The sequence below is a fragment of the Galeopterus variegatus genome, unplaced genomic scaffold, assembly GCF_000696425.1.
Source record: "Galeopterus variegatus unplaced genomic scaffold, G_variegatus-3.0.2 Scaffold3727, whole genome shotgun sequence".
In the NCBI taxonomy this organism is placed as follows: Eukaryota; Metazoa; Chordata; class Mammalia; order Dermoptera; family Cynocephalidae; genus Galeopterus; species Galeopterus variegatus.
This window is the reverse complement of record NW_007729838.1, coordinates 123,999-151,235: the sequence shown is the minus strand read 5'-3', so window position 1 is coordinate 151,235 and position 27,237 is coordinate 123,999. Positions and strand designations below refer to the sequence as shown.

General features: G+C 38.3%; 1 protein-coding gene across 1 annotated transcript in view; it reads right to left on the bottom strand.

Annotated features, from left to right (window-relative positions):
* TLE4 (transducin-like enhancer of split 4) overlaps positions 1–27,237 on the bottom strand; it is a gene marked incomplete at its 5' end in the record, with an annotated part of 139,948 nt that overhangs the window by 44,825 nt on the left and 67,886 nt on the right. The window contains 2 exons of the mRNA XM_008585822.1: positions 24,013–24,029; positions 25,256–25,460. Of these exons, the coding sequence (XP_008584044.1) occupies positions 24,013–24,029; positions 25,256–25,460 (222 nt within the window). The remainder of the gene's footprint in view (positions 1–24,012; positions 24,030–25,255; positions 25,461–27,237) is intronic.

Here is a 27,237-nt window from a genome sequence, read left to right as displayed (position 1 = left end):
AAACAAAACCTTCAGTTTTCAGAGCTTTTTAAATTTCAGAATAGTGAATAAGGGAGTGTGGGTCTGCCTAATATTAAAAAGAGCCTTATATTTACCTTTATTTCTCTTCTAAAATAAAGTTTTAACTTAAGAAAATCACAGAATATGTTGCTTCCAGTTCTAAACTCCAACCAACTTAACTAGTGTGGCCTTCTTTACAGCATCAAATCTTAACAATAATAGGTTACCTGAGACACCAATGAGGTGAATTCAAACTAATCAAGATTTGACTCTCTCGGTAAATTTCTTATGCCATCCAGGAGTCATTAAAAACAAATAAAATGAAAAAACATATATATATAAAATACTCCCTAGGAGGTAGTTAAGGAATCCTTGGAAAGCAGGTAGCATGCTTTTCTTAATAAATTACCCACTGAATCCCTGGATATCCATTATCTATGCAGTTAGAAAAGTCAATATGCACTGGGAAAGGCCACCTTAATGTGGACATTGGCTGTGGATTGAATGCCCCCCACCCCCAAACTTAATCCCCACTGTGACAGTGTTAAGAGAGCGGGAAATCCTATTATGGTAATTTAAAGGTGGGTCTTGAAGAGGTGATTAGATAGATTGTGAGGACCACGCTCCAGTAAATGGATTAATTTACTGATGGTTTAATGGTGGTCATGGGTGAGGTTCTGAGGGCATTAAAAAGAGAGCTCGTGAGGAGGTTAGTCTCTCTCTGCTCCTGCCATATTCAGCACGTGATACCCTGAGTCGCTGTAGTCACCATGAGGTAAGGCCCTCACCAGATGTGTTCCCTGAACTTTGGACTAACTGGCCTCCAAAACTGTAAGCAACAAATATTGTTTCTTTATAAATTATCCAGTTTCAGGTATTCCTGTTGTAAGCAACAGAAATGCACTACAACATTATAAGCTGCAATTCCCAGGAGAACATGTCCCAACACCCAGTAATATGAAAGCAAGAGACCTTTTCTGACCTTCTCAGTATGTATGTCCTGTCACTCTATGAGGAAAGAGTCTAGATCCAAATGACCTTTGCTTCTGCTACAGCACTGCATGTGAAGAGCTTTTTACTGTGTGAAGCAAGCTCTTTATCAAAATCTAACAACTATATAGAAGCTATTTTTATTTGTACACTTAAACATGAAGAACAAAATACAACGCTCATTGAATTGACTGATGGTGACTTGCTTTCACCACAGTGGATAAAGTATATCTAAGACTCATGCTAATTCATCAGTATATAATTTTCTCCAGATTAAATCTTAATTTTTAGCTGTGCACACAAGCTTAGAGAGCTCCTAGTCTTACCACTTCGGTGGTAAGTACTAAGTAAAAACAGGTGAAGGGACTTTTTCCAAAGTCTTGCAACTACTAAAAAGTAAATCCAGAATTAGACAAAGGTCTGCATGTGGTTTCCAATTCGAGCTTGCAATGGAATTCTGCTAATAAATGACGACATTTACCCAACAGAATATAGATAGATGAAAGCTTACACATTATTTTTGGCCTTGCTGCATTAGGCTCATCAGAGAGTCAGGATTACAAGGAAACAAATGTATTAGTTATCAAAGAGGCAGATTCACACACATAACTTGATCAAGATCATCATCCAAGGACCTCAGCCTTCTGGATGCTTGATAAGGCTGCTGTGCACAATTTCTCTTCTGCCTCATGTCATCTATTTCGCAATATAGTTCACACATGTACTAATTTCTGTAACAGACATAGAGACTGTAAACAGTATAAAACAGTTCCCTGGATTTGTTTAGCAATTACATCACTCACTACTTGCTTTGCTCAGAAGCTAATGATTTGATACTCATATCCTTAGACACAGATAGGTCTTCTAAAGAGAAGAGAGAGAGAAATCATACCAATAGCACCCGGTAAGGCTAACCTTTCAGTAATTTCCTTCTAAGGTTTCTCAGTTTGATAAATGTAATGAACCTCTTACAGCGCCCACTTCTGATTCTATAAGTAAAAGAGAACTCACAATTTGACTATATTTATGTAAGTGTGAAAAGGACTACTAGCCCACAAAATTCAGAAGCAGGAGCGTTGTGAGGATGCCATATCTTAAAACTTCTGGACTAGGACAGCCTCAGTGTGTGTTTCCAGAAAAGAAAAAAAATAGATCGATCTCTGGTTATATATAAATTCAAAATACAGACGAGTCTTACAAAAGCTTGGTGAAGAAATAACTATACAAGAAGTTATCAGGATCTTTAAATACCAATTTACAAAGATAAAGTTTCTACCATGCCATCTTGTCCCTGCTGTTATCATAGTCCAGTACTTACAGGTAATTAAAATTAACGTCTTACAGAAAAAATTAACATCTTGCCCTAAAATAAGACAATGCATGTAAAACACATGGCCCAATGTCTGGCCCAAGACACGAACTTAAGATTCTCTAATGATCTAGCTATTGTTAATACTTCTATCTTGGACGCATCTGCAAAAAGAACAGAAAATGGTGAAGATGCCACAAACTGAATTAATGCTAGGGACTACAACCTTTAGCACGCAATTTGTGTCTTAAATTAGCCAGAATACTATTTTGAATATAATCACTGAGAACTGACTATAATGCCAGGCACTTTGACAGGTACTTTACGCAAAGTCTCACTTAATCTTGTAATAACCCACTGAGACAGATGTTGTTATTTATTATTATTAAAAAGGACCTTGGGAAAAATTGAGTAACCTGCTAAGTCGTCTACCTCTAGTCTATGAAAGACTGTGATTTGAACTCAGATCTATCCTTATGGATGTTATACCAATATACTTTCCACTATACCATGTTTATTCATAGCTAAAACCATGAATTGGAAGGGAAATGCACCTTCAAATATACTACGTAAACTAAAATATCAAACAAATATTTGGTTTACATTTCTGAGACAGCTCCAACATTTCACTCAGAATACCTGAATGTACAGAATAGCATTCAGTTCGAACTAATATACTGGGACTTTTGTATAGTAAAACACTGCTCTTAAATATTAAATAACAAAATATTTCATAGGTACAAATAGTACTTGATGAACTCTAGGTTTAGAAGAACCTGAGTGGTCATGCAGTCTGACTTCCTCAGTTACAGACGAGAACTGAGGCTCAGAGAGGACAGAGGGCTGGTAACAAGGTCAGAGGATGGTGGCAGATCTCCTGAATCCCAGTCTAGAGTTCTTTCTACTATAACCCTGGTTGGCTTTTTTCTCTTTCTAATTATATTTTTAAAAAAAAAAAAGAAGAAAATGCACTCAATAATAGGTATCATGCAAGATGCTTGAGGCTAGATTGCCCTGGTAGAGTGACAGTAAGGGATCTCTATTTTATGCTCATTTTATACTACTGCCGTGTTTGATGGTCTGTTAATTACCACTGATGTTTGTTTTAGATAGTCTAATTAATGGGATTATTCACTGCTTTTGCTCCCCAAGGTCTTTCTAGCAAAGGGCACAACACATAAATAAATCACTGCTTTTGTTTCCACTGAAACTATTCTGGTTCCTAAGTGTCAGACACTATGCTAGGACTTGTCGTGTCTCTAATTCTTACATTTTGCCTACCCCAAATAAGGTACATCCACATGAGGTTTTTAACTGACCTAGAGTAGAGATGATGGGGATGGGCTCTGGAGACTAACTGGATTCTAAGCAGCTCATCATTCACATTCTGGGTGACCAAACGCAAGTTACTTAGGCTCACTGTGTCTCATTTTTCCTCATGAGTAACATGGGGATAATAGCGAACTCCATCTTAGTGAGCTGTTCTGATGACAAAACAGAATGATGGCTATAAGGACCTGACCAGCACAGAGTACATATACCCACAGTACGGATTATTATGGTTATTATTATTATTATTATTATTATTATTATTATTATTGTCCAAGGTCATAAAACTAGCAATAATAATAGCGAACTCCATCTTAGTAGGCTGTTCTGATGACAAAACAGAATGATGGCTATAAGGACCTGACCAGCACAGAGTACATATACCCACAGTACTGATTATTATGGTTATTATTATTATTATTATTATTATTATTATTATTATTATTGTCCAAGGTCATAAAACTAGCAATAAAACTAGCAAGCAGCACAGCTGTCTCTAGAACCCACGGCAGTGGCTAAAAAGCTCATGCTTTTTGCTCTATACTAACCAGTCTTCTAGTGTTTTTTATAAACATTGAGAAAAGGCCACCTCTTTTCTATCTGGGAGGGGTCTCCCACATGGGTGGGAAGCCTGAGGCATGTGAAATATGAGGGACCAGAGAAGGGAAAAGCAATTAAGAGGAAGAAGATCCCAGGGTGATGAGCCCAGGGACAGGCAAATGTAGGAGCCACTAACCAGAACTGCCCTACAAAGTCATCCCACTGAGGAAGGTACGCACAAGCATGACTGGAAGCAACTGCCACCAGGGGTTGGGACAAAAACCACAAACATGTGGCAATGACCACTCACTCTGTATTTTGAGCCTGTGTTTTGTTTCATGTTTCCTACATTTGAGCAAGCTGTGGCCTGTGGTTTTGGTGGCTGCCAATGAGTAAAATGGAAATTATGCTACTACATTAATATTTTTTTAGGAGAAAGTTATTCTACTAAATACGTGAAAAACTTTCTAGGTGTAAAATAAAAGAAACTAAAACATGCAAAGTAGGGAATCAGACAGCAGCATTTCATTCTTCCCACAAAACTAAACACTTCAATATATTGGACCTATGCAGAAAATAAAGTGAAAGGTAAACTATGCTTTTAGAATCATACAGTATATCCAAAAGGTAAACAAACATTTTTCGAATCTCTTACAGCCAATCTGCTTATATGGATTCCAAGAGGTAAGTAAATCAGGAAAGAAAAACCTCCAAGACAAACTCACATTATTTTGCCTTAATGGAACTGAGTTACATTCAATATTGTTATAAGTAAGTGGATGATTGGTTAGGGTCTAGAAATTGTTTGGTGATAGAGATGTTTTTGTTGTAATGATATTTGTTATAATCAGATTTGATTTGTACATCTCCCAAAACAAATGCTGTGACATCCATAAAAAAATTTCAGGATCTTAGGACAAACAAAACTAGCTCATTTAGAAATTTCATTCCTTGTGGAATAAAAAGACTGTACAACAATCTCTGATATTTATTCTGAATATTTCAATGATGTATCTTCCATGTTCTTGAAAGCCAAAGGCACATAATTTATAGCAGAGCTTCTGAAACTGTGCCCTTTTCATTGGTTGCTGGCATTTAAAGCATGTTTTCACACATCTTGCAATGTTCTAAGACTATCCAAATTGATTAGGATTACATTTTAAAAGCATTTTTAATTGAGTCCCTGGGCTGAGAGCTGCCTGCACCCCACCTCCCCTCACTTGTCTTTAACAGAACTCTAACCGTAGCTGTAGAAAGTTTCCACTTAATCTAGTCCTTCCTCATAGGGTTTTCTGAGCTAGAAAAATGTGTATTTCTTTCCCTTATCTTTTTAAATAAAATAAACCTCTACCATGATACACAATTGGTGTTTAGTTTTGATAACTAGAGAAATGTGAATCCCTCATAATCAAACTCCAAACCTGAGCTAAGCACCCCAAAGTGGATGTCAGGTGGGTGAGAAAGTAGAAGGAGACAAAGATTCAAGAACTCTCATGCACAGTTGACCTCACAAAGGCTTCCTGGGCCTTCAGAGGAAATATTATTTTAAAGAAAAAACCTGGTGGTTGGTAAGAATGGGTTACGTCAAATATGGCCTGATAGTTCCCAGGTCCTTCGTCTCACAAAAACGTATCATCCAGGAAGATGGCTCAACACATCCAGATGAACTAATTCTCTAGAAAACAGATTCACTTGAAAGACACCTCCTAAGCCTTTGCCAGACCAGCCGTGGCCCACGTGAGAAGCACGGCCACGTCAGCCTGTTGTCCTAGAGTCTCCTATAAGAGTCACACTCTTTCCAATGAAGGCAACACCACCCTATGCCCACTATGTACCTTCTTTTCCAGACCTCTGACCCCCTGTTTACTCCTATTAAGAAAATATGGAATTTGCTAGAACCCTATTGGTATAACTTTAAGCAATCTGAATTTTCATTCTGGGAACGCTCTCTCCATGATGGAAGGGCTCTCTCATTTTGTAGCTCTGGAAGACAGCTATGTAGCAGAGCACTGATAACTGAAAGGACACACACCATGGAATTTGCTAGAACCCTATTGGTATAACTTTAAGCAATCTGAATTTTCATTCTGGGAACCCTCTCTCCATGATGGAAGGGCTCCCTCATTTTGTAGCTCTGGAAGACAGCTATGTAGCAGAGCACTGATAACTGAAAGGACACACACCAAAAAAAATAAGCAAAAAAAAAATGCAAGTACTGGTTCAATGGCCTAAAAAGCGTAGGCCATATAAAATCTTCTCAACTGACATTTTCATAGAGAAACTGAGGCTAGTCTCTACTGAAAACAAAGCAACCGGGGTCACTCTATGAGAAGTGTTCATATCTCAAATAGGAGGAGTAGGGGCAGAGTCCTTGGCCTCCCCCGCCAAACACAGTTCTGCTACCTCCACAGCACTCTGAATGTTGCAAATGCCCTTTCCCCTTCAGACACACCTTTGCCAAAGCCCATACCAAGACTGGCTCTCACTGCCTCGTGAGGTTCGTATGCTAACTCAGCCTGAAGAAAAGAAGCTGCAAATAAATCATTATTATAGTGCGGAGATGTGTGTTCCTTCCCCAAACATCCAACCTTACTGAGAGGGATTAGGTGGATCAGTAGTAAAATAATGAAAAGCAAGAGTCTCTCCTGCTCGACAAGCATCTGTTGGGTATACTCCCTCCTCTCCCCACACAATTAGAAGAACATTAGAATTGCTACGGTTTACAACACTGGAGGGAGAAGTCCATTTTACAGAAAATCTGACATGAAAATAAAAGAAGCTCTCTGCAAAACACAAGGTAAACCAAGAGACCATAGTCCTCAGGCCACTCATGCAGCGCTTATAAGGGTAGTTATCAGCTTCTGCTACCAGCAGAAGCACACAGTACTGGCACAGCAGGTGAATGTCTTTTAAAACCAGGATTTAGACAGACAGGAACCCACAAGTTCTCTCTGTTTGATCTCTGATTTCATCTATTATGAGTGGCAAGTGGTTTTGTTATAAAATACATAAAAATCATGTTCTCAGTTAAGGCTGAACTATCCCAAAACACAAAATCCCCTTTGGAATTAAATATGTGCTCAGATCAGCTAAAGTTAATTCTCAACCATCTGCACATACAAGATCCATTTTGTAGATTTTTTTGCAGCAAAATTTTAATCCCAGAATAATTTCCCCCACAGCCTGGCACATTTCTAGTTTGCTTCTTTCTGCAGTCAGTCTGGTATCTGCTTATTGAATACAAGTTCATTTAAATATCAACCCCCAAAAGAGTAAACAGAAACAAGTTTCAAATTACCCATAATATAAACAAAGTAATAAAAGCAACTACTAAGTGTTGGGCACCTTTATCACCCCCGTGTTACAGTAAATAGAATACAGAAAAGGAGCTTGCGCAAAGTCACAAGGTTGGTAAACAACAAAAGGCAGGATCTGAACCCAAGCCGTTTGACTCCAGAGCCTGAGTCTCTAATTAGTATCCCTGCACTGCTTTCTGCCTATGGGCTGGCTAGACTTCCCAGCAGGTCACACGCACAGAGTAGACAGTTCCCAAACACATAGCAGCTTCCCAACCTTAAGAAATGAGGTTCTGACAGTGTGCAAAGAGCCTCCTTGAGTCACCCTTCACAAGGGTGTTATTTCAGATTTAAGAGCACAGCAAACATAACACCTGCTTGAGTAGAAGGAAAAGAGGAGCTGTGAAGACCAAGGCAGATCTGTGTGTAAAACAGGTCTCTTCCAAAACATGCTTACCCTTGTAGCCCTGGTCACTGCCCGAGGGTGCAGTGTACCAATCTATTTGTCTTGGCCTAAGTACATTTCTCTTGAACTCATTCCTTTCACTTGCGAGCCTTTTATTGTTTTTTTTGCCCAGTGGAGTCATGCTGAGTCAAGTCGGTAGAGTCTCAGTCTCTCTCTTTTCTTCTAGCTTGTCCATGATGATGAACTTTTTGCCTTATTGTCTTTTCAAGTTTTCTAACTTGCATAATTTTCCCACCTCCTCCCTTGAGCACTAACCCTGGAAGAAATATCAGCTGCTTGATCACATAGATCTATGTGTACCCACTCAATACCAGTCCTTTCAGTGGTTTCTTCCTTATGAATTTACATCTAGAGCCCTACACTTGATAAAACAAGCAAAATGTCACCTTGAAACTGAAGCATTCATTTTGTATTACTTTTTAGTAAATTTCAGAGCACAGCCATGTAATTCACGCTCCCATTTCCAAGTCCCAATCTCCCAACTGGTTACTGATGTACAGACGCTATAGAGATTAAAACAATCTACCGTTCCCATATTTAACATAAATGCAGTAGATTCCTATTCTTTCGTACTACAATTCCTCAAGTTTGGTCACATGAATTACTAGAACCAAAGAACACTTTCACAAAGGTACAATCCAGTCTTTTTTCAGTAGTGGGGGAGGGGAATCCAATGTATGAGGTCAGAGAGCAGAGACTGAAGTGGAAGCCCCAGCCTCCTCCTTGATCTGACACTGGCGAAGTCCTGCCAACAAAAGAGGTCTTAGTGACGGTGCCCAGAATGCTTCAGACCAAAATTGGAGGCCAAATACAAAGAAGTGGCTTAACTTTTCTGACCTTTGAAATGTATTTTTAGTAAACTCTTCAATTATCCTATCACTGAAATCCACTGTCCCAGAGGGCATTTTAACAACCTAAATACAGTTTCTGTCTATCCTTGCCCATGTTTTAAAACATTTTTCTAATCTCAGTACTTATTCCAAATCCTTTACTTGCCAGGGAAGGAAAATTCTGTGACAGTTCCTATCTATCCCTTTTGCTGGCTTTTAGACAGTGGCCACAGACCTATTGAGATGAATTCTTCAGAGAGACCTTTCTCCAAAACCTGCCCACTTCCACTGACCATCTGTGCACTGAAAAGAACTCCTCAGCTTCTGAGTCAATACTCAAAGGGAACTTTCACTTGGAGACATTTTAAAGGAAGAAATATGCATTCAATCCTCAGCCAATAAGACTTTACGTTTTGGTTTGTGATAGGGAAAATACATGCACAAATGAAGCCTGAGAGGACTAAATGTGAATTGAAATCATCGAGCAGAAGGACAGCAGCTTCTCCGACACTCAATCATTTTCAGTCACACTATGTTGTCCAGTAACCTGCACTGATAATTCCTCATGAATAAACTGCCAGCATTATCATCTGCAGCTATGTTGTTGACATGCCTTTGCTATTTCACTAAAAATACCATTAATTTTCTGGCTTCACAACAGCTGAGCTACTCCCCATTTGAATGAATATACAAAAGAGTATTTTGTTTAAACCAAATTAAAAGCGTTCCAGTAAATGACTTCCATTTTGCTAGCTATACTATTTTTGCATATACTCTTCTTCTTAATCCTCTCTACCTCAATGTCATGCCTGTCATCCCAGTCCAAAATACTTCCATTATTAATACATATATTTTTTTAAGTTGAGGAGGGGGAGTCCAGAAACTATTTCTGTTGTAACATTCCTGGCCAGCAACACACCTGACGGCTATGTTAAGTTTATGGGGGTCATAAGACACAGTGTCCTCCTTGATTCTCTCACCTCTGTGAGCCTACGTACATAAGCAGAAAACCATTTTCCAGTTTGCTATATGAAACGAAAACCATCACACACACACACACACACACAATACACCTTCCACTTCCCATCTAGTTAAGTTCCGACATCCCCCATTTAAGTCAGAATGAAAACCGCTACTCCCGCCAAGCCCTCCTGGCATCTCACCACTTTATTTGTTCCCATTTGTATCTAATGCTTTTGTCAACAGTTCAACAAAAGTCAAAGCAAACAACCCACTGCAAACACTGGGAGTAACAGCAACAAGCATGAATCCTTCACAATTATCCAGCCCAGCTGCTCAGAGCTCGTCTGGGCTGCTTTCTTTTACAACAATGTCAACAAAAGGCTGAAACCCAATAACTAGATGGGTCAATACCACCACTGTATACCCTCTGGAGGAGGAAACGCTGTTCTTCTCCTTTGTTGCTTCCGCAAACATGTCGGATAATTCAGTCAGATGGACAAGTGCTTGTCTAATCATTTGTTATGTGAATTATTCAACAATTTTCCACCATAAACTACTAAACAGGGCTCTTCAAATATTTCTGTGGCACTCCCAGCTGTCCAACTGTGGAAGCGCATAAAAGGAACAAAGGCAGATGAAAACAGAAATCATGACCCGAGTCAGTTCCCAGTGATAATCTCTAGTCTAAGAAACCTGAGTCTCCATCACTAATCCTTTAGGTCTAACCCCTGGTCTGGCACTTTCACCAGCACCCAGGCTTTACTGTGGCCCGTCCTGGAGAGGAGGCCGAATGGAAAGCCATGCCTGCAGAGCTCCAATGTCTTGCTCAACTTGAAAGTTTCCCCCTCCCTTTCACAAGCTCTTCTAATAGCCAGGATTTAGGATTTTTAATGGAGTATTTGAAAAGCATAGTTGACATTTGTAAACAAGCTGCAAAGCACAGTTTAAAAGCACCTATTCGATTATACTATATAATGTTGAATATACTAATTATGCTGATTTGAGCATCACATATTGTATACAGGTATTGATATTCAACTCTGTACCCCACAGATATGTACCATCTGAAAGTACCTGTTCCTAAAGATGGTCTTTTATATTACATATATTTTTATTATATTTTAGAATTCCCTGTTGACATTTAACACGTTGACATTTATTTAACAAAGAATTATTTTGAGATGTAACAGTTCCAAGTTCCCATTTCGCTCTTTCCTCTTAAATGTATGGCTTATGAAATAATACCACAAACCAAGCAGCCTGACAAGAGGGGCCCCTGACTTGGGCCTGGGCCCTCAGCCGGTTGAGCCCCTCCTGGAACCAAGGGGACATGCCCACATGGCCTTTGCCCTCCCCCTTTACCCCATGAGCTGGATACCCAGGACCCTGAAATTCCATGCCTAAAGGCCCCAGGCGCAACTGCGGGGCCTAGCCAGTCCTCCTCCCAGGGCCACCCAGGAGAAGACCAACACTGCTGGTTTGAGTGCACCTAGACCTGAGAGCAGTTGTTGAAGTGCAATGAAGCTCTGAAGTGAGAACTTAGGTATCTACAAGAAAACATGCAAGGGCCCACACAGTTCCAGCAATGAACTCCAAAGGACCCGAGAATTTTTAATTCAAACCTGGTCTTTCAGGTCATCATGACAGTGTATTTATGAATTGAATTTGTATCTTTTAAATACTGAGGCATATGGTATAAGGGCCTCCTCATTTGGACTCTTTCCCTGACCCTGAAAATGTTAGAAGTAGGCCCAACAGAAAGGTATCAGACACAATGTTAGGTAGTCCCATCTTAAAATGTTCAAACCACTTCTATCATCTAACATGCCACTGTAAAATCGTGTGTATAAGAAAACCATGTAAGAATTTTTTCCCTTAAACACTTTTGCTTTTATAGATCCACATATCCACAACAGTAATTAAACTGATTTTATTTCTATACTACTTTTAAAACACGGTAAGTTAAAAAGTTATAAATAAAATTCAAGAATTATTGCTATTTGCCAGGCTAGTACATAGAGATACAGTAGAGAATAAATGTATGAATCCTAGAGACCTTTCCCTTCTAGATTATTTTGTGTTCTTTCTTTTTTCCGGCCTTCAAACGACCAGATAACAAAATTACTGCTTTTAACATACATTGTCAAGCACAGATGCAGAAAATAGCAGAGATTCATACTAATTCAAACTCATTTCCTCGTATCACTATAGTCAACTTACTGCCACTTATTACTGTGGAATTTTTACTTTTTACCACAAAGGTCTAAGAATTTTTAGTTCTTAGCAGAAAATATTATGCTTTCAAAAAATCAAATACCAGTCCAGGATATAAAAACACAACTTGAGAATTCTACCTCCTTCTAAAGATATGTAATGATCCCTGTAACTATTCTATTTCTGATGCTGGTTTCAAGTAACAACTAGAAAGTTGGTAACTTTAAAAAAGATTCTTGGAAGAAGAAAATACCTATAACATCTGATATGAAGGAGAGCAGCAACAAAAACTATCTTTTTTCTTAAATTGGAGAAACCATCTGAAAAGCAAGTGAGGGTGTTCAAATACCAACAAGTCAGATGGTAATTTTTTTAGCTCTACAGTCCAATTGTTTTGCTGAGTCCTATAAAACACTTCCTGAATTCAAGCAAAAGGCACACATCAAGATTGGGAGTCTAAAAGTCAGTGTTTGCTAAAGGTTCCATGTTTGCATGTATTTGCACATCAGTCCTGGCAGATTCCTGGGAAGACTGCCTTCAAAGCTAGTCCTCCAATCATCACAAACTAGTTTTATATCCTTCTTTAAAGAATTCAGGATTCACCAGAAGCCCAGAGAAATGAAGAGAAACGATCCACTAATATATCTTATTCTACTCAGAAGGCAGGATATCTCAGTTCCCTACTTGAGTAGGAAAATGACTTGAGGGAATGGATTCTATCTAATCTTTACTATGCACCCCCAATGACGCAGTGCAGGCCTGTTTGCCTTCCAGATGCCAAATCAATACCTACTGACTAATTTTAAATATTTTATTTAGACTGCATTGCTCAATTTTCAAGTTCATCCATCAACACCAACAGGTTTCAAAACCAGGAATCATTAAAATACTTTTTGGTTAGTTATATAACATAATCAGGACAATCTCTCAGATACAGAGGTATATGAGTAGCTGTGCCTTTTTAATATCCAAAGGAAGACGTATGAATCGACAAATAGTTCTCTCTACTTAAATGCCCTTCAATATTAATGACAATCAAGAATGTGAAATGGACCACCATGAAGCACAGACTTATGCCTTAACACATTTATTAAAGAAATTTTTCACCCTAAATATTATACTACATCCATTGTGAAACATTTCATATGTAACATTCTTCTTTCCTTCCTCCCCAGGAAGGAAAGAGGGTTGACCCATAAGTAAGAAAAAAGGGAGAGAAACAGAAGGGCCGAAGGAGGAAAAAAAGGAAGAAAAGGGAATTGAAAATGACAAGAGTAAGCAAGACAGTTTATAAGTGAGCATCCGGTATTGACAGGAGGAACTGAACACGAAGTCTGTAGTCGTGCTGATGTCTAGAGAGAGGGTGGCAGTTTGAAAATGGGGGAAGGCAGGAGAGAAGGGGAAGAACTGAAGAAGTCAATCCTGTTAGGGGTGAGGGAGTAACTAACCAACAAAAGGATTATTCCTGCCTGCTTATATATTTAGTCATAGTTTGCTCTATCCTCCCAATGGCAAAAATGTCACCAGCTTAGTTTTCAATGGCAAAAATGTCACCAGCTTAAAGTTTTCCTAAATAAGGTCAAACTAGGTTACTACCAGATTTATTATCAAAACAGACTCCAGCCTAAGCATTCAATTTGGGAGTCTCATTTAGACCAGTAATAGTCCAATATGGTCTGGTTATAATCCCTGGGACGTGGGCTGGGCCTGGGGCATAGATGTGGAATAATTCAGAGAGCTTTCAAGTCCTGATAACTGTGGTATAAACACAAGTGATTATTTCAATTTTTTCTGCAGATTACTTTCTCAGGCAGCCCAATAAACCCAATAATGCCCAGCTTTACTAGAAAATTTTTTATTCATTTCCCCATGCACCAGAAAGTAAGCTAATGACATCCCACCGAGAGTGCTGTCAGGCTAAATCCCTCCACTACTGAACACACTCCTGGGATAAATCTCCCCTCACTTTCCATTCCACCATCCACTTTAGGGCAGGGCCCTGGGGACAGTTCCAGATTACCCCTCCACACAGTCACAGGCACAAACCCGAGTGGCCCAATCAGTGCCAAGAAGAGAACAAACTAAAAAAAGATTAATTCACAGATGTTCATGCATTTCACATACACTGTGCCCCATGGTCCGTTGCTAGGGCAACAGGAGACCACCAGTGTGAGCTTTATTGGCTTTATGAAGTGCGTCTCAGGGACTATAGTCCAAGAAATGCTGCATAACAATAGTGTGGCTTTTCTGAAGCCTTGTTTTATGTTTATCCACATTTAACCTTCTGCGTATTATAAAGAGCACCCTTATATAGCCTTAAAATCCCCTCCCCCCACCAAACTGTTACAACTTTCTATCTGGAAACAGTAAAATGCATCTCCTAGGGGTGTATTTTGGGAAGACCCATGTTAAACTACTCAACCAGTTCCATGAGAAGAAAAAAAGAAAAAAACCTACAACAAGTTAAAGATCACTATATTTGTGCAGCCTACCATACAAACCACCCCTGGGCAGTATAATACATGCTCCTTGTTTTCTATGCATGGAGAAGAACCTTGCTTTTGACTATCAGGAGTCAATTTTAACCAGATAGAACAGCAGAACCAGCCAGGCTCATCAGGCCAGAGTCTCTCTGAAGAGCAGCACTGTCCAACAGAACTTTGAGCGATGGACACAGTTTACTATAGCACTCACATTCCCGCTGCAATGTTCTATTCCCAGTTAAACTCATTATACTCATTCTTTTTTTTTTTTTTAAAGAACTTTGTGCTACAGTGGGAATGTTCTGTATCTTTGTTGTTATGGTAGTTTCTATGGCCACATGTGGCTGCTGAGCACACTTATTATGTGGCTAGTCCAACTGAGAAACTGGGTTTCTAAATTTTAACTAACTTAACTTTAAATAGCCTCATGTGGCTAATGACTACCACACTGGACAGCACGAGCCTTAGAGGCTTACCAGACAACTATGTATGTTTTTAAAAGCTCCTAAAATCTGTCTCTTCATGCTAATTAGTTCCTGCTTATTTCATAAAAATATAACTTCAAGTACATGTACACAGAACGGCCTTCATGACAGCCACTGGCTCGCTTCATAAAATAGGGCCAGGGAGCAAAACTAACCTCCCCTCCTCCCCCTCCCCCACCCCGACCCTCACCCAGGTTGGGAGGTTAAAATCACAAATGTCACAAACCTCAGAGCAGTAGCACAGATCAAGTGTTAATCTAAAGGGAAGGGGTGGATAAGGGGGAGAATACAGGCTGGTGGGGAGGAGGGAGGACCTGGAATGAAGAGAGGAAAAATAAAGCCAGAGAATAGATCAATAGAAGCAACAGCTTACATTCAGATTCACAGGAGAAAGAACACACCAAGACAATCATTTCCTGGGAAAAGCTCAAGCCTAATGAGAATTTACTCTGCGCCTTTATGCAACAACCAGCCCTTTTGTGGTGTGGGCTTCCTGACTGACAGGAACCGGGGGCCCCTTAATAGGATTTCCATATTATTTCCAACACCTGCCCAGAAGTTATTTGTTTACATTGAAGAAGGCAAGATTCTCAAATCAGACATCTGCTTCTAGTTCAGGCATATCTTAGGAAACCATCTAGAAAGCAGCTTTGTTACCATGGTGACATTTTTATTTTCCTTCTTTCCTTGGCTCAAAACATTAGCATTTCCAATTTTATTTTGTTGTTCCAAAGGCCAAATGTCACTCAAAAAACCAGAAGTTTTAAAAAAGATAAATGAATAGAATTCTGAAAATTTTCCAGAGTAATTAAAATGACCATGAGCAAGAATTAAAAAAAATGAGGTGTTATTACACCGCCTGTGGCTTCTCTCATTGGGTGGCATCACCAACATGTTTATCTCCTCTGCCGCAGCCCACACCTTTCCCCCTCAAATGTGAACAGTCAGCAACCCAAAAAGTACCAATTTAAAAAAGAAGATTCAGGAATCCTTCAAGAAATGATATGATTAAAAAATGAGTCCATTTCCATGATAAAGAATTCCTCATACTCACCCTTATCACTGTATCTTAGAAAGTCCACTTACAAGAATGCTTCAGACATTTTAACTTTCATCTCACTGCTGGCAAGTCAGCACAAGGGGAGGGTATGAGGGGAAAGAAAGTGTAAGCTGGCCATGAGCATTTTGTGGATGCAGAGGGGACGGCAAATCAACAGCCTGAGAGAGGAAGGGGAGGCCATCTGTGAGCGGATTCGGTGTACCAGCATGTTGATTTCTCCTGTTTCCATCTAGTGAAGCAAAACCAGAAGCAACACCGAACCCAGGGGCAGGGGAAGAGGGTACTTCAGCCAGCAATTGCAGCAGTTATAAACAAACAGAAATTCCTTAAGTTACAATACTACTGCTTGCAGCCTAAAATGTCTTTTAAAGCAGTATAATATATCACATACAGAAATAACTGGACTGGTTCCGAACAATGAACAATCGGACAAAGTTAAAGTAATGTGACATATTTTGTTCAATATTTAGATTCAAAGAAAAAAACTAAGCACCAACTCTAACATTTAAAGTTTTGATTTGCCAAATCTAAGCAGCATTTAGTCTTGAAATGATTTTATTATTTAACAGTAAGCTTATTTAAAAGAATCAAAAACTCTCAGAAAGTACTACTCAACCCTGAGCAAACCTCCTTTCCATTGTTAACTCTTTCACAAAACTGGAACTCTGTCCAATCCTGTCACAGTGCAGGTGTGATGGTAATAATTAGATAGGACTCTTCAAGTCCAAGATTACAACCCTTGTTAGTGGTGGCCCCCAAGTTTAGAGTCTTCGAACCAAGAGTTATTTCAGACCACCACAGAACAAAATAACATAAGTTGGATAGAGGTAAGTGTCGCAGAAATAACTCAAGAAAGTGAGGAGTAAGAGTATTAAACTTCCCCATGGGTGATTTTTATGATTTTTTCCAAAGTAGGTTCGTGTTCCATAAGAATTCAAAAAAACATGGTAAACAATTCTTTGGAAGAATTCTATTGGAAGAATTACCTACATTCTGAGAAACCAATGCTTTTGAAATTCAAGTGCCAGTTACAACACAAATAAATCTTGGGCCTCTTTAAAATTTTTTTAAATGTTAAATGCAAAAAAATTGACGTAATATTTTTTGCAAGAGGTGAAATGAACTCTAAGAAAATTAGAGATATTAAACATCAGGATGAAAATGTCTAGTAAGAAGGCTGGCTTATGAGGGAGAAAGAATTAAACCACTTTTGCCAAAATCAGCCTGAGAAGGCTGAGGTGACCAGCAGCCCGCCCTGTTAATTAACATTTGTTCTGCTTCAGCAATCAGTGGAGGAGGGTACGGCAAAACAAGCGTGTCCCCGTCACTCATTACTGCCTTTCTGCTGACCACCTGAGGACCAGCTAGGCCCTACAGATATTTATATTCATCTACTCCTCAAACAATTATAAAACGTTTTCCGGAATTATGGCACCTGTTATGTTTCACACAGTTTACATGCCTAGAGGCAGGTATCAATTAATACTGAACAAATTATTGCATCATAAATCTACAGAATAAAAGTTACTGATTGTTCTTTGATAAGGTAACTCTAAATAGTAAAATACCTGGTGGAAACAAATACCTTTACAAAGAATTCAAAAACAACAGTAATGCAGAAACATTTAATTTCAAACTACCATCTTATTTTGGGAAATTGAAAATTACAACACTAAATGCTTGTAAGTCATCCTTTAGACATTTAACTATCTCCCTGCCACCCAACCCTCCAAATGAAATACAACTACACTGTGTATATTTGGCTAATGGTATGGCCAATTTTATTGCTGAAACATACTCTACAGTATAATATTTTTACTTTAAAATTCATTTCTAGGGCAGGGCTGAATAACACGTAAGAAAACACCTTCATACCAAATGCTTGATAGAATGCCTAGAGTACAGCCTTGAGATCCACGGCGATTGCCCCCGATACACGGCTTACCTAGTGGTAGAGAGAGGATTGCTGAAGAACCTGGGACAGCCTTCCTGCAGAATGGCTCATATTCTAGATGTTTCAGTGTGCTTTCTTGTGATGTCAAGAATACTGCATGTGGAATCACACCAGGAAAAGCCCTTTTCTTATGATGGGATAAAAGAATGAGGTCTGGGTTTGCATGTACAAGTTGATGATGAACAGTGAAGTGAATTTTACCAATAACCAAGGGAGTAAAATATTTAGAAATGAATGGTGATCATCCATCAATAGATAAGAGTTCTAGTTGTATTCTCTAACCTTTAAACACAGACTAGGATAGACTGAAACCCAAATTCACTGTTCAAATGTAAGTACTGCTTTTAAAAGGCCTTTTAAAATATACTTTTAAATATAATTTTTAAAATAAGTACATCTATTTCGATTCCCCATGTCTCAAACTCTCTCCCACCAAATTTTCAGCTCCTTGAGGGCAAGAACCTTAATCTTCTTTGTGGAACTGTATAAGAGAACAATCAAGGATTAGTCTGAGAAGGGAATTATAGCAGAACTAGGCAGTGGCTTAGAAAAAAATTTTTAAACTGAGAAAGACTCTTTTAGATTAGAAAACATCTAAGAGATATCACAACAAAATGGAATGGATCCTATTCAGGTTCCACTTCAAGCAAACCAATTATTTGAAATAATCAAAGAAGCTTGATTATAGACTGGATATTAGAAGATATCAAAGAATTATTTTTATTAAGTGATTAATTATGGTTATCTTTAAAAAATGCCCATTACTTAGACAAATGTGTGCTATCTGGGATTCATCAAAGAAGCTTGATTATAGACTGGATATTAGAAGATATCAAAGAATTATTTTTATTAAGTAATTATGGTTATCTTTAAAAAATGCCCATTACTTAGACAAATGTGTGCTATCTGGGATTTGCTTTAAAATATTCAGCAAAGAAAAAGGAAGAAAAATGTGGCTAAATATTGATAGCTCTTGTATGTAGATGTTGAGTGAATGGGGGTTCTTTGTACTATTCTTTGTACTTTGTAGTATGTTTCAAATTCTTAATAACAAAGAGTAAGACTGAGTCACCAGAAGAGCTTCCCCCTGAGGATGGCACTGGCCATGTGACCTTTGACCAGGGCCTTCACACCTCTAACCCTTTCCTCAGGTATGACATAACAAGACCTACCTTCAGAGGTGAAATCTAAACTGGGAGATAAGCATGCAGTGAGGGGTGGGCTCAGATCAGCGGAGCTGAGTGGACCCCACAGACTCATCTTTTTTTCCCTGGGCTGTTCAAGTCACAACTCTTAACTACGCAGCTCTTTTTCTCAGATTTTAATGACTGAGGGGAAAACAGCAGATAACAACAGAGATCTGCTACTGTTTTGTTTTTTTGCTTAGACATTCTTTTTAGTGTTCTATTGATTTCACCTATTCCTCCCTTTTTAATCTAGCTTTTATTATTTTATGCCTTTGTCTTTTCACAATGTATCCTTCTAAAGTCTAAAGTAATGCAAATTTATACCACCAAGGTTTCTCAAAGGGTAAAGTTCCTATCTCAAAGGGATGTACGTATGCCTTTGTCTTTTCACAATGTATCCTTCTAAAGTCTAAAGTAATGCAAATTTATACCACGAAGGTTTCTCAAAGGGTAAAGTTCCTATCTCAAAGGGATGTACCGTAGGACTGTTAAACTGCCTGGGCCATGTGATTATCCTCTCTCCACCTGGCTCCTTTCCTCCTAAAGTGGTTTCTTTTCTGCTATTCTCCCACATAGGGCATTTGAAAGGGTTAAACATTTCAAAAGCACTCTTCTTTCAGACTGTGTTCCTCTGAGATAGTAAAAACAGGTGTAAGCATGGGGGCAAGTCACACAGGTTAACAAGATCCCAGAAAAAGAACCTTGACCATTAAGTCTCAACATGCAAAGTGAAGTAGCAAATAGAAGTAATCATTCTGTTAATTCGGGCTAAAAACCCACTTTCACCTGTTCCACCCAACTAATGAGGCAAAGTGCTTTCTTGGCCTGAATCACAGACTTCAATTTGAACATAAAAACAACCTTATTCTAATTTTCCACCAATAAACTTCTACCGCCAACAGAGAATAACTGGGAGAGAAAAGAGAAAAGCAATGCACAATGTTTTAGTTATCTATGCAGAATAAACACCAAAATATAGGTAAGGCAGAACACAAGGGATTGCCTTAAACACAACTAATGATGGGCTCATTATAAAAATCTTTAAACAGAAACAGAATTCACACAGGATTAAAAAACATCGTATATACACCCATAGAAAAGCATAACTTAAAAAATAACTACATATAAATTTTAAGAAATCAAATATACCATCTATACTCATCATACCAGCAAAAACTACAAAAATATAAACTTCAGCACTGGCAGACTGTGTGGAAACATACTCAAACACTGCATTTGGCATTTTAAATTGGAAGAGAGCTTTTAGAGATCAATTTGTCAATGCACAAGTCACTAAAAATGATCATACACTTTGATGATGCATACAGTACACTTTGGGGAAGGCATTCTAATGAAATAATAAAATAAAAACACCACTATTTTAGAGGGAAAAAAAATGTTTGTACTTCTGCTCTACTTTACAGATAAAAAATGACAAAGCCCTCCCAGACTTGAGAAGGTTATCGCACTCAAGATAAAATACAGGAGGACCAGGTAGATACATAAAAAGGACCTATGAAGTAATAAAGAATGCACAATAACAGCAACTTGGGAGAGGCCATGGAGCTAATCAGTATTAGGGGATAGTGAATCTTTCTATTTATATTTAAGCTGGGCATGATCTTGATGCCTATTTTTTGCTACATAGCATTGGGATTATGTAGACTTGGGGAGGGGTTAATAAGATTAATCCCTCAACCTCAGATTCCTACCAAGTTTTAAGCAATTTGATCTTCACAGCTTTTAATCATTACCCTCATTTCCGTCACTCGGTTGAAAACTTGAGAGTGATGTGTGGAACCTAATGACTCGGAGCAGCTGACTCCTCTTTATGAATTGGTACCCCCAGCAACCAGGAAGGTCCTGGCAGCGTGTGGGAATGTCCTCTCTGCCACCACTTCAGAGTCAACCACTTTTCCTCCACAGGCCTCAATGGGATAGATAGGCAGTGGAAGATTCCATCACCCCAGAAAACATTTCCTCACTTTTACTTATACCTTTCCTAGAGATGAGAGAAACAGTTTTCTAAAGACTCCAGAAGACGGTGAGAAAGCCCCCACCTAGGAAACAGGAGGAGAGCCCAGTTTGGAGGCCTTGTGAAGAGCCAACCTAGCATTGAGAGTAGAGTGAGTGTACATCATGGTCTGTGTTTCTTGCTGTATTCAGGCCTCAAATACGGGGCTTACTGTTTGACACACAGTCATTGGACGGCCAAGTGGCAAGAAGGAAGACTGCAGGTACCACAGCCTCTTACTTTGAGAGCCCTATGAAACACACTGTTTTAGTTTCTCATGACCAAGGAAACTGATTCTTGGGCTCCTACAGTGATTTCTCCTTTAGATCTATATTTACAATCTCCATCCTTGTTGAAAAACTTCACATACAGGTCTGCAAACAACAGGCTTAGAAATGAATTTGGCTACTGAAGCTATAGAAAACAAGATCAATAAAGCCAATAGCATGTGATTTAATGGCCAAAGAACTTCCAAGCAAAAGGAAAAGAAGGAAAAACACCCAACACTTTAACAAGTGAATTTCTTTCATTTTACTTGGCATCTAAAGGTAAAGCACCTTAATTTCCTGAATCCTTAGAGTAAATTTAGATTTACATTTTATAAACTATTCTGCAATCTCCCATGTTTAATAATCTGTAATGCCAAGGAAACATTTTAAAGTATCTCTCACAATTAAACCCATCCACAACCTTGTATAAATCAAAATTTTGCTACCATATCAAAACGTTACACTGGGGCTGTATAACATCACCCACATCCTCATTACATGCAACACTAATTACTAGCAGCAGATTCAAAATTTTCTGCACATTAGAGGCTTTTAGAGGAGCTATAAAAAATTTCAGGCACCATTAATTTAAATTTGTATTGAAATTTCCTTTTGACAGATGGCCAAAAATTACTTATTATTTAGAGTACCAGAGCTGCCTGTTTGCACATTAGAAGAGGAAAGGGAAAAATTAAAAGCAAGAAGGAAATTTATGTCACGTTCATTACCTGTTAAATGTTAAGGAGCATTATCCTGCATGAATAAATTATTTCATACAAGCCCGACTCCAGCTGCAGGCAACTAACTGGCACGCTCTGGCTGATAAAAAAACCATCGAGAGTCACACAGCAGACAATCATAAAAAGCCCTTCTTAACCAGGAACCACTTACGGGAGGACAAGGAGGATCGATGCAACGAGCAACTAACTGCTTCTCTGAGCATCACAGAACACATTTAAGAAAATTAGTGAACTATTTCACCTTGCAAAGCTATAGGACAGCCCCAGACCTGACACAATACAACTTCAAATTAGAGAATGGTACCCAATGAAAACAACTATTTATAGCTAGCATTCCATAATAAATCAAGGTAAAATCATTCGCCTGTAATTTCTTTTTGTTTCCCCCCTGGCTTTTAGCTATATAGACACTCACTTTCAGGCTCATTCTGAATGATTACAGATTATATAAAAATACGCCCTACTCTTGCATGAGGGAATATAAAACATAACTGACACAAAAGTGCGCACTGGAGTAGAAGTATTTTCACAGTCTTCTGGGAGTGAGACATGGGAAAAACCTTTTGTTTAGTTTACTGGCCTGCCTAAAGGTATGTATTTATCATTAAGAAGGCAGGAAATGTTTATATTATGACCTCAGAATAACTAGACAGGTTTTTCAAGGGCTGCTATCAGTTAATCCTGGACATAGCATTTACTTACTACTTCCTAAGTACACATGTAGAAACACCTACCACACTCTGATTAAGAATGCTTTTTAATCTAGGTATTGATATTCGTATTATACAACAAAATACACAACTCTAAATGCATAATTAGATAATTCAATGTGTGCAATTCCAATTGCAAATGTTGACATTTATATAGGACTGCAGATGCCCTTTCAAATTATAAAGACTCTTGAAGGGTAAAATAGATACACTCAATTTTTATTTTCCATTATTTAAGAGCTCTGGCAAAAAAAAAAAACACCCCAATTCCCTTTTACAGGACAAGGAGTAAAGGGGCAGTCAAAGTGATCATGCAAATGGTTTTAGAAGATTTTAGTCTTCATACGCACAAGCTTTGTTAAAAATTGCAAGAGATGTTAACTCCCTACACTCCAAAACATTCAACTGTTGTGAAATACAAAAGGAACTGACAACATCTGTACTTTAGCCAATGCTTGAGAACTGTCCTTTTCTTCCAATCAATAAGTAACACAATGGCATATGTAATAATACAATTATGCATAATACAATGGCAGTTTACATTGCGCCTGGCTCAAAAGTGATCAAAGCTATTTTCATACCTTACTCATTTCCTGACATGGCAGCCTGTTTTTTCTTGTTTGCTTACTAAATACATTCAGATATCCTTAGCACATCCCATTCTGGTGTTATACAAGCACATCCAAAATTAGGCCCTAAATACTTTTCCTCTTTCACTACAACTTGTCCACAAAGAGATACAGAAGGCAGATAAGGCAGATGTAAAACTTAAAGAGAATTAACTTGCTATGCTGGAAACCAAGACGTTAATTTAAAAAATATAAACACACACATATACATATATATTTGTTATGAAGAAAACTATTCTTAAACATTTTGATAGTTTTGTAGGATAAAACTGTTTCCCAAAATATGAGACTATAATGTATTTCCTTATAAACCTATTTATGCAAACCAGATCTTATATTCTACAGATCTGATTCTGACAGAGAAATGGGACCTTATTTTCAAAAATCTCCACTACAACACCTGAAAGTAATCCAAAAATTCAATTAACTACTATTTGGTAAAGTCCACCAAATCATTCTCTAAATCTCAAAGAATCCATTATTAGATTTATTCAAATAATTTAGAGCCTTTTTAAAGCATTTCTTTGTGAATTTTGAGTCTTACCTTGATGGAGTCTCTGTCTATAGGCAAAACAGCAGCAACACAGCAGATAAAGTGGTGGGAAGAAGGAAAAAAGAAACGTACTAGTCAGTTTACACAAAATCATACACTTATCATACTTGATCTCTGATAAATAATAAATTGCACAGATGTTAACTTTGCTGTAAAGTTAATTATTAATACTACTCGACCAGATTCACAAAGCATCTACCTTTGACATAATCTACCTTTGACATAATTTCAAAAGGACCTAAACGCTGGACCTTCTTATTTATGCTCCTTGTGGACTTTTCCACTTATAAAAGTGTTTACAACCATGTGAGCTCTGTACCACAGCATTAAGATAACTGGATAACAAATATTTCAGTGTTTCTAACATCAGAGATGGGAAAGTTATGCTTAAGTGATAAAAATTTGCCCAAGATTATAATTCATGACAATAAAAGAAGGATAGGAGCTTTTAATCATTAACCACACCCTTCAAACCAATGAACCACTCATGTACTAAGTAAATTCCCACAAAGGAATGCTAGGATAGACTTTTACATTTGCTTTACTCTCACTGACTAATAAAACTTATTAGTAAGCACCATACAAACATATAGTCACATCAAAATGTCTCTGCACCGTCATCTAACTTTGTGGAGGGAAGAAACCACTGTAGAAGGAGCACAACTGGCCTTTAAATCAATTAATTGCATAAATAATTGTCTTGTTCTTATAAGAAGAAATTAGTTAATTTCATGTTTTCAAATAGACTGGGTAAAAGAGGTAGTTAAACCAACAGATTTTATTAATTTGGGCTGTACCTTCTACTGAAATTGTTTTCTTACCTGTGAGATGTTTACTGCCCTATATAGGCTCATGTGATTTATAAATAATTGATTTGGTCAAACATCAAGTGAGCCTTTATCAGGAAGTCTTTCCTCAAATAAATTCAGTCAAAATTACCATTAATGCAACACAGTATTTCAAACACAGAGTATCGAGGGATTTCACGAGTGATTTAGATGTGGGGAACATACGAGGTAGCAAGGAATCAAAGGCAGGAAACAGGCCCCAGGCCCCCCTGCCTCCAGGAAGTGCATTACCTCTTCCCAACCACTAGGATTCATCTAGAAATCCTTAGTTTAGTTACAGTCACTGGTAAAATTAAATTCAGAGACAGAATAAACAATGGCACCCAGAACCTACCCGCAGCAGCAGGTAGATAATCTCAGACTGACATCCCAAGAGGATTGCTCACCTCTTTGGTGATCATTGTCATGGTGCTTCTTCTCGTCTTTAATTGGAAGGTGGGATTGACCTCCCAGGGCACTAGATAGGGCCAGAAGACCAGCACTGCTTCCAATGGGTGGAATGGCAGGGGGCTGAAGCCCTGAAGGGTGTGGAGTCAGAGGTACCGGAAGACCATGTCCATGTGATAAATGCTGGGCCTGGAGTTGTTGCTGCTGTGAAAAATCAGACAGAGATATTGAATTTGTCCCATATATCCATCCCCCACCCCAGCAAAAAGAGAGGAGGTACAAATAGATAATGAAAAATCCAAAACCCACAAAGCAAAGATTTATCTTGCCATAAAGGAAATATGTGTCGTGAAGTTGGTAAATGCTACCTTTCTTAACTCAAATTTGGGGATTTTCCACATGTACTGTAAATAACTTAATTTTTAAATAATGAAATTATCTAAGTAACTTAATAATTGAAATTAAACAGATTTCTTTAACAAAGCCTCAAAAACGGGCTTTTTTGAGTTCTTAAAAAGAAAAAATCAGTCCTTGCTATCATACATCTCTAATCAAAACATGTATGTGAATAACTGTTAAAGCGGTTATGTTGAACAAAAAAAGCTGAAAATTGAGAAAATTAGTGTTAAACAGTTCTCCGGGAACTGCTGCACAGCATGCAGGGAGAGTTAATTTGAAAGAGAAAACCTGAATTAACAACCCAGAAAAGGAAACTGGTTGCAGCCACCGTTTTAAGCCCTTTAAGTGTCCTCAGCGGTACTTGAGCAAATTACTAAAGAAAATCTAATGTAGCAAGGCTTGGGTCCTCCTGTAGGCTTGCTCAATAATGCTGAAATAATTGGGCACTCTGTGCACGTTTAGTGATGCTCGAATGAAAAGCTAGCGGCCTGCCCTTGTACTCTTCTCTAGCGGCCGACTCCGTGTTGTGACAGGTTTATTTGAGTGGGACTGTGATGCATGCACCAGTAACTGCGCTGACAAGAGTTTAAAGTCATTTTTACCAGCACGCTGGCAACACACAGAGAAAGCCCTCGAGAGGCCGGAATGGGAGTGCTTGACCTCAGCCAAGAGTCTGCATCAAGCTCCGCTGCAGGAACCATGTGGGCAGGCCTTGTTGCCTTTGGAAAGGGGGGGATGACAGGAGGATGTTAAGTTAAATATATCCCTCAACAGGAATCCCTTCAACTCAAACCCTGCTTAGCAATATTCCAACAGAATTAAGTGTTGAGTAATTCTCAGATTAACTTTTGCAGCGAACAAATTTTAGTTACTGCCTTTAAATAAGTCAGGCCTAATCTATAACAGCCAAATAGTCCCTTCTACAATTTTCTTTCCAAAGAGGAAGGAAGGAAGGGAGGGAAAAAGTATTCCAGTAAGAAGAATATTGAAATGTTTTTTCTTAATACTTGAATGAAAAAATTGAACATTTTTTTTCTCCTCTCCAAATTAGTTTGATTTTCTTTTTCTTCTACATGTCTTCCTGTGTTTGATTATAAAAGTATAATATTAATTAGTTCTTTTCTCCTATTGGCCTGCACCTGTTTTCTGGCTACATACACTTAAAATATACTCAATAAAAGAAACTAGTAACACTAAAGGAAAGTTTACATACATAAAATGAAAAATCAGAGCAGTATCCAGGCACTCCACCTACCAAGCCTCACCCTCAAAGACCTGCCAAAGCTTTTCCTAACTGGATTGTTTTTAAATAAGGTAGTTCTTCATTTGAGTGGCTTTCAAAAGCATGTTCATAATTCTTTACATACCATTGTTTAGTCATGACCCAAAAGTATGAGCACACAATTATTTTCTCTAAAATGTAGAAAATAACATTTATGAAAAAAACATAAGAGCTTAAGAAAATATACAGCAAATTTATTTCAAAACCTTGTTCAACTGAAATAGCCAGAAAATTGCTCTAGTTCTCTTTCTCCTCTACATTCCCCTAATACTTAACGTGTACAGTTGGGGCATGTAGCCA